This window comes from Salmo salar, chromosome ssa11, assembly GCF_905237065.1.
Source record: "Salmo salar chromosome ssa11, Ssal_v3.1, whole genome shotgun sequence".
Lineage (NCBI taxonomy): Eukaryota > Metazoa > Chordata > Actinopteri > Salmoniformes > Salmonidae > Salmo > Salmo salar.
In genome coordinates, this window is record NC_059452.1 from 110,259,216 (window position 1) to 110,267,959 (window position 8,744).

The 8,744-nt window shown below is 46.3% G+C and overlaps 1 protein-coding gene across 1 annotated transcript in view; it reads right to left on the minus strand.

The window, feature by feature from the left end:
- The window catches only part of crfb12 (cytokine receptor family member B12), a 38,625-nt gene that overhangs the window by 8,857 nt on the left and 21,024 nt on the right, over window positions 1–8,744 (minus strand). Inside the window, exons 4-6 of the mRNA XM_045690322.1 lie at window positions 8,007–8,179; window positions 6,385–6,521; window positions 6,128–6,278 (exon numbers count right to left, since the gene is read on the minus strand). Coding sequence (XP_045546278.1) covers window positions 6,128–6,278; window positions 6,385–6,521; window positions 8,007–8,179 — 461 coding nt within the window. The remainder of the gene's footprint in view (window positions 1–6,127; window positions 6,279–6,384; window positions 6,522–8,006; window positions 8,180–8,744) is intronic.

The following is an 8,744-nucleotide window of genomic DNA, read 5'->3' on the forward strand; positions in this document are numbered from 1 at the left end:
CAAAAGTTTGGGGTCACTTACAAATGTCCTTGTTTTCGAAAGGAAAGCACATTTTTTGTCCATTAAAGTAAATTCAAATTGTTTAGAGATACAGTGTAGACATTGTAAATGACTATTGTAGCTTGAAACGGCAGATTTTTAAATGGAATATCTACATAGGCGTACAGAGGTTGGTAACTCTAATGAACTTATCCTCTCACCCACACGATCATGAAGTGCTTCGAAAGACTGGTTTTGGCCTACCTTAAGTCCTGCCTCCCTCCCTCAAACAATGGATCCCCACCAGTTTGCCTACCGACCGAACAGGTCTACAGACGACGCCATCTCCTTAGCTTTCCACTCTGCCATGATCCACCTTGACAAAACCAACATCTACAGGTGTAGTGGGAATTTACATACACTTAGGTTGGAGTCATGAAAACTCGTTTTTCAACCACTCCACAAATTTCTTGTTAACAAACTATAGTTTTGGCAAGTCGGTTAGGACATCTACTTTGTGCATGACACAAGTAATATTTCCAACAATTGTTTACAGACAGATTATTTTACTTATAATTCACTGTATCACAATTCCAGTGGGTCAGAAGTTTACATACACTAAGTTGACTGTGTCTTTAAACAGCTTGGAAAATTCCAGAAAATTATGTCATGGCTTTAGAAGCTTCTGATAGGCTAATTGAGTCAATTTAAGTCAATTGGAGGTGTACCTGTGGATGTATTTCAAGGCCTACCTTTAAACTCAGTGCCTCTTTGCTTGACATCCTGAGAAATCAGCCAAGACCTCAGAAAAACAATTGTAGACCTCCACAAGTCTGGTTCATCCTTGGGAGCAATTTCCAAACACCTGAAGGTACCACATTCATCTGTACAAACAATAGTATGCAAGTATAAACACCATGGGACCACGCAGCCATCATACCGCTCAGGAAGGAGACGTGTTCTGTCTCCTAGAGATGAACGTACTTTGGTGTGAAAAGTGCAAATCAATCCCAGAACAATAGCAAAGGACATTGTGAAGATGCTGGAGGAAACAGGTACAAAAGTATCTATATCCACAGTAAAACGAGTCCTATATCGACATAACCTGAAAGGCCGCTCAGCAAGGAAGAAGCCACTGCTCCAAAACCGCCATAAAAAAGCCAGACTACGGTTTGCAACTGCACTAAGGGGACAAATATCGTACTTTTTTGAGAAATATCCTCTGGTCTGATGAAACAAAAATAGAACTGTTTGGCAATAACGACCATCGTTATGTTTGGAGGAAAAAGGGGGAGGCTTGCAAGCTGAAGAACACCATCCCAACCGTGAAGCACGGGGTGGCAGCATCATGTTGTGCTTTGCAGCAGGAGGGACTGGTGCACTTCACAAAATAGATGGAATCATGAGGTAGGAAATGTGTGTGGATACATTGAAGCAACATCTCAAGACATCAGTCAGGAAGTTGAAGCTTGGTCGCAAATGGGTCTTCCAAATGGACAATGACCCCAAGCATACTTCCAAAGTTGTGGCAAAATGGCTTAAGGAAGTCAAGGTATTGGAGTGGCCATCACAAAGCCCTGACCTCAATCCCATACAAAATGTGTAGGCAGAACTGTAAAAGCGTGTGCGAGCAAGGAGGCCTACAAACCTGCTTCAGTTACACCAGCTCTGTCAGGAGGAATGGGCTAAAATTCACCCAACTTATTGTGTGAAACTTGCGAAAGGTTACCTGAAACGTTTGACCCAAGTTAAACAATTTAAAGGCAATGCTACCAAATACTAATTGAGTGTATGTAAACTTCTGACCTTCTGGGAATGTGATGAAAGAAATAAAAGCTGAAATAAATCATTCTCTCTACTATTATTCTGACATTTCACATTCTTAAAATAAAGTGGTGATCCTAATTGACCTAAGACGGGGAATTTTTACTAGGATTAAATGTCAGGAATTGTGAAAAACTGAGTTTAAATGTATTTGGCTGAAGAAGTATGTAAACTTCCGACTTCAACTGTATGAGAAAATGCTGTTTATAGACTTAAGCTCAGCTCAGCTCATCCCTCTAGGCTGGTCACTAAACTCTATGACCTAGGGATCAGCCACTCTCTGTGTAACTGGACTTTGGACTTCCTGACCAACACTACCCCAGTCTATCAGGTTAGACAACTTCACCTCCTCAACCCTGAACCTGAACACCGGTGTGCCACAGGGCAGTGTGCTGAGCCCCCTCCTGTACTCCCTCTTCACCTATGTTCCTGTACACGGTTCCAACACCATCGTCGAGTTCGCAGACGACACCACGGTGGTAGGTCTGATCAGTAACAATGACGAGTCAGCCTACAGGGAGGAGGTCAAGCACCTGGTGCACTGACAACAACCTGGCCCTCAATGCAAAGAAAACCAGGGAGTTCATAGTGGATTACAGGAAGTCTAAAAGCCGCAGACACGCCCCAGTTCTCATCGATTGCACTGAGGTGGAGCGTGTGCCCAGCTTCAAATTCCTGGGTGTCTACATCTCCGACGACCTGGACCCTCAACACCTCAAACCTGGTCAAAAAAGGCACAGCAGTGCCTGAAGAAGAACAAGAACTGCTTGTCTCCCGAGATCCTGGTGAACTTTTACCGCTGGTCCAGAGCATTCTGACTAACTGGATATCTCTCTCTCTCTCAGAGCATTCTGACTAACTGGATATCTCTCTCTCTCTCAGAGCATTCTGACTAACTGGATATCTCTCTCTCTCTGTCTAGATGTATCTCTCTCTCTCTCTCAGAGCATTCTGACTAACTGGATATCTCTCTCTCTCTCAGAGCATTCTGACTAACTGGATATCTCTCTCTCTCTCAGAGCATTCTGACTAACTGGATATCTCTCTCTCTCTCTCTCAGAGCATTCTGACTAACTGGATATCTCTCTCTCTCTCTCAGAGCATTCTGACTAACTGGATATCTCTCTCTCTCTCAGAGCATTCTGACTAACTGGATATCTCTCTCTCTCTGTCTAGATGTATCTCTCTCTCTCTCTCTCTCAGAGCATTCTGACTAACTGGATATCTCTCTCTCTCAGAGCATTCTGACTAACTGGATATCTCTCTCTCTCTCTCAGAGCATTCTGACTAACTGGATATCTCTCTCTCTCTCTCTCAGAGCATTCTGACTAACTGGATATCTCTCTCTCTCTCAGAGCATTCTGACTAACTGGATATCTCTCTCTCTCTCTCTCAGAGCATTCTGACTAACTGGATATCTCTCTCTCTGTCTCAGAGCATTCTGACTAACTGGATATCTCTCTCTCTCTCAGAGCATTCTGACTAACTGGATATCTCTCTCTCTCTCAGAGCATTCTGACTAACTGGATATCTCTCTCTCTCTGTCTAGATGTATCTCTCTCTCTCTCTCTCAGAGCATTCTGACTAACTGGATATCTCTCTCTCTCTCAGAGCATTCTGACTAACTGGATATCTCTCTCTCTCTCAGAGCATTCTGACTAACTGGATATCTCTCTCTCTCTCTCTCAGAGCATTCTGACTAACTGGATATCTCTCTCTCTCTCTCAGAGCATTCTGACTAACTGGATATCTCTCTCTCTCTCAGAGCATTCTGACTAACTGGATATCTCTCTCTCTCTCTCTCAGAGCATTCTGACTAACTGGATATCTCTCTCTCTCAGAGCATTCTGACTAACTGGATATCTCTCTCTCTCTCAGAGCATTCTGACTAACTGGATATCTCTCTCTCTCTCAGAGCATTCTGACTAACTGGATATCTCTCTCTCTCTCAGAGCATTCTGACTAACTGGATATCTCTCTCTCTCAGAGCATTCTGACTAACTGGATATCTCTCTCTCTCTGTCTCAGAGCATTCTGACTAACTGGATATCTCTCTCTCTCTGTCTCAGAGCATTCTGACTAACTGGATATCTCTCTCTCTCTCTCTCAGAGCATTCTGACTAACTGGATATCTCTCTCTCTCTCAGAGCATTCTGACTAACTGGATATCTCTCTCTCTCTGTCTAGATGTATCTCTCTCTCTCTCTCAGAGCATTCTGACTAACTGGATATCTCTCTCTCAGAGCATTCTGACTAACTGGATATCTCTCTCTCTCTGTCTAGATGTATCTCTCTCTCTCTCTCAGAGCATTCTGACTAACTGGATATCTCTCTCTCTCTCAGAGCATTCTGACTAACTGGATATCTCTCTCTCTGTCTCAGAGCATTCTGACTAACTGGATATCTCTCTCTCTCTCTCTCAGAGCATTCTGACTAACTGGATATCTCTCTCTCTCTCAGAGCATTCTGACTAACTGGATATCTCTCTCTCTCAGAGCATTCTGACTAACTGGATATCTCTCTCTCTCTCAGAGCATTCTGACTAACTGGATATCTCTCTCTCTCTCAGAGCATTCTGACTAACTGGATATCTCTCTCTCTCTGTCTAGATGTGTCTCTCTCTCTCTCAGAGCATTCTGACTAACTGGATATCTCTCTCTCTCTGTCTAGATGTGTCTCTCTCTCTCTCTGTCTAGATGTATCTCTCTCTCTCAGAGCATTCTGACTAACTGGATATCTCTCTCTCTCTGTCTAGATGTGTCTCTCTCTCTCTCAGAGCATTCTGACTAACTGGATATCTCTCTCTCTCTGTCTAGATGTGTCTCTCTCTCTCTCTGTCTAGATGTATCTCTCTCTCTCTCAGAGCATTCTGACTAACTGGATATCTCTCTCTCTCTCAGAGCATTCTGACTAACTGGATATCTCTCTCTCTCTGTCTAGATGTATCTCTCTCTCTCTCTCTCTGTCTAGATGTATCTCTCTCTCTCTCAGAGCATTCTGACTAACTGGATATCTCTCTCTCTCTGTCTAGATGTATCTCTCTCTCTCTCAGAGCATTCTGACTAACTGGATATCTCTCTCTCTCTGTCTAGATGTATCTCTCTCTCTCTCTCAGAGCATTCTGACTAACTGGACTGTCTGTGTGTGTAGAGGTGGACTGTCTGTGTGTGTAGAGGTGGACTGTCTGTGTGTATAGAGGCGGACTGTCTGTGTGTGTATAAAGGTGGACTGTCTGTGTGTATAGAGGTGGACTGTCTGTGTGTATAGAGGTGGACTGTCTGTGTGTATAGAGGTGGACTGTCTGTGTGTATAGAGGTGGACTGTCTGTGTGTAGAGGTGGACTGTCTGTGTGTATAGAGGTGGACTGTCTGTGTGTATAGAGGTGGACTGTCTGTGTGTGTAGAGGCGGACTGTCTGTGTGTGTATAGAGGTGGACTGTCTGTGTGTATAGAGGTGGACTGTCTGTGTGTGTATAGAGGCGGACTGTCTGTGTGTGTAGAGGTGGACTGTCTGTGTGTGTAGAGGTGGACTGTCTGTGTGTATAGAGGTGGACTGTCTGTGTGTATAGAGGTGGACTGTCTGTGTGTATAGAGGTGGACTGTCTGTGTGTATAGAGGTGGACTGTCTGTGTGTATAGAGGTGGACTGTCTGTGTGTATAGAGGTGGACTGTCTGTGTGTGTATAGAGGTGGACTGTCTGTGTGTGTAGAGGTGGACTGTCTGTGTGTATAGAGGTGGACTGTCTGTGTGTATAGAGGTGGACTGTCTGTGTGTATAAAGGTGGACTGTCTGTGTGTATAGAGGTGGACTGTCTGTGTGTATAGAGGTGGACTGTCTGTGTGTGTAGAGGTGGACTGTCTGTGTGTATAGAGGTGGGCTGTCTGTGTGTATAGAGGTGGGCTGTCTGTGTGTATAGAGGTGGGCTGTACTGTACCTGGTGTACCTGGTCTGTGTGTATAGAGGTGGGCTGTACTGTACCTGGTGTACCTGGTCTGTGTGTATAGAGGTGGGCTGTACTGTACCTGGTGTACCTGGTCTGTGTGTATAGAGGTGGGCTGTACTGTACCTGGTGTACCTGGTCTGTGTGTATAGAGGTGGGCTGTACTGTACCTGGTGTACCTGGTCTGTGTGTATAGAGGTGGGCTGTACTGTACCTGGTGTACCTGGTCTGTGTGTATAGAGGTGGGCTGTACTGTACCTGGTGTACCTGGTCTGTGTGTATAGAGGTGTACTGTACCTGGTGTACCTGGTCTGTGTGTATAGAGGTGGGCTGTACTGTACCTGGTGTACCTGGTCTGCGTGTATAGAGGTGGGCTGTACTGTACCTGGTCTGTGGCTCGTCAGGTTGACACACCCCTGAGCGATCATGTGACGGCGTAGGCTGTAGTGATTGGCTGAGGCCAAGAGGCAGTAGGTGTGGTCTTGACTGAGATTGCGGAACACTCTCTCTGAGATCGACGCACTGTCCGTCATAATCTACACAAACCAACAACGACCCTGTTAGAAACCTGTGTGTGTGTGTGTGTGTGTGTGTGTGTGTGTGTGTGTGTGCGTGCGTGCGTGCGTGTGTGTGTGTTCTCACCGTGGTGTTGTGTTCCTGTACATTCTTTAGCAGTGTGATGTTGTATAATTTGAAGATATTCTGAGCAGGATGGTGCAGTAGGACACATAGACTCTGGTTCTCCACCCACAGCGACAGCCCTGGGGCACTCAACACTGCTGCAGAACACACACACACACACACACACACACACACACACACACACACACACACACACACACACACACACACACACACACACACACACACACACACACACAGCATGTTGATTAATCTCTTACTGTCTGAGTAGGGCTGTAGGGCTGTACTGTGAGTCTTACTGTCTGAGTAGGGCTGTACTGTGAGTCTTACTGTCTGAGTAGGGCTGTACTGTGAGTCTTACTGTCTGAGTAGGGCTGTAGGGCTGTACTGTGAGTCTTACTGTCTGAGTAGGGCTGTAGGGCTGTACTGTGAGTCTTACTGTCTGAGTAGGGCTGTAGGGCTGTACTGTGTGTCTTACTGTCTGAGTAGGGCTGTACTGTGAGTCTTACTGTCTGAGTAGGGCTGTAGGGCTGTACTGTGAGTCTTACTGTCTGAGTAGGGCTGTACTGTGAGTCTTACTGTCTGAGTAGGGCTGTAGGGCTGTACTGTGAGTCTTACTGTCTGAGTAGGGCTGTAGGGCTGTACTGTGAGTCTTACTGTCTGAGTAGGGCTGTATGGCTGTACTGTGTGTCTTACTGTCTGAGTAGGGCTGTAGGGCTGTACTGTGAGTCTTACTGTCTGAGTAGGGCTGTAGGGCTGTACTGTGAGTCTTACTGTCTGAGTAGGGCTGTAGGGCTGTACTGTGAGTCTTACTGTCTGAGTAGGGCTGTACTGTGAGTCTTACTGTCTGAGTAGGGCTGTAGGGCTATACTGTGAGTCTTACTGTCTGAGTAGGGCTGTACTGTGAGTCTTACTGTCTGAGTAGGGCTGTAGGGCTGTACTGTGAGTCTTACTGTCTGAGTAGGGCTGTAGGGCTGTACTGTGAGTCTTACTGTCTGAGTAGGGCTGTAGGGCTGTACTGTGAGTCTTACTGTCTGAGTAGGGCTGTAGGGCTGTACTGTGAGTCTTACTGTCTGAGTAGGGCTGTACTGTGAGTCTTACTGTCTGAGTAGGGCTGTAGGGCTGTACTGTGAGTCTTACTGTCTGAGTAGGGCTATACTGTGAGTCTTACTGTCTGAGTAGGGCTGAACTGTGAGTCTTACTGTCTGAGTAGGGCTGAACTGTGAGTCTTACTGTCTGAGTAGGGCTGTAGGGCTGTACTGTGAGTCTTACTGTCTGAGTAGGGCTGTACTGTGAGTCTTACTGTCTGAGTAGGGCTGTACTGTGAGTCTTACTGTCTGAGTAGGGCTGTAGGGCTGTACTGTGAGTCTTACTGTCTGAGTAGGGCTGTAGGGCTGTACTGTGAGTCTTACTGTCTGAGTAGGGCTGTAGGGCTGTACTGTGAGTCTTACTGTCTGAGTAGGGCTGTACTGTGAGTCTTACTGTCTGAGTAGGGCTGTAGGGCTGTACTGTGAGTCTTACTGTCTGAGTAGGGCTATACTGTGAGTCTTACTGTCTGAGTAGGGCTGTAGGGCTGTACTGTGAGTCTTACTGTCTGAGTAGGGCTATACTGTGAGTCTTACTGTCTGAGTAGGGCTGAACTGTGTTCTCCAGGTATTTCCAGTCTGACTTCTGCCCTTCCAGCTCCGCCCTCACTCTGACGTTGTAATTCTTGAAAAGGTCATCCAGTGGATTTTCCAGAGGGCACACCATGGCAACGGGGTCGCTGCGGTTACAGGGTTGCCACCATGACTCACTACAACACAAGAAGACACATCATCACTCCTCCTCCCTTCTCTCTCCTTCTCTCTCTCCTTCTCTCTCTCCTTCCTTCTCTCTCTCTCTCCTTCTCTCTCTCTCTCCTTCTCTCTCCTCTCTCCTTCTCTCTCTCCTTCTCTCTCCTTCTCTCTTTCACTATCTCTCCTTCTCTCTATCTCCTTCTCTCTCTCTCTCCTCTCTCTCCTTCTCTCTCTCCTCTCTCCTTCTCTCTCTCCTCCTTCTCTCTCTCTCTTCTTCTCTCTCTCTCCTTCACTCTTTTTCACACCTTCTTTCTATCCCTCCACCTCATCCTGCTTTTGTTCTACTTATCACATTATCTTCTTATCCCTGTACCCCATCCAGTTATCTAGCTATCCAACCATCCAACCATCCAACCAACCAACCATCCATCCATCCATCCAGCCACCCATCCAACCATCCAACCATCCATCCATCCAACCACCCATCCAACCATCCAACCATCCAGTTATCTAGCTATCCAACCATCCAACCATCCATCCAACCATCCAACCATCCATCCATCCAACCACCCATCCATCCAA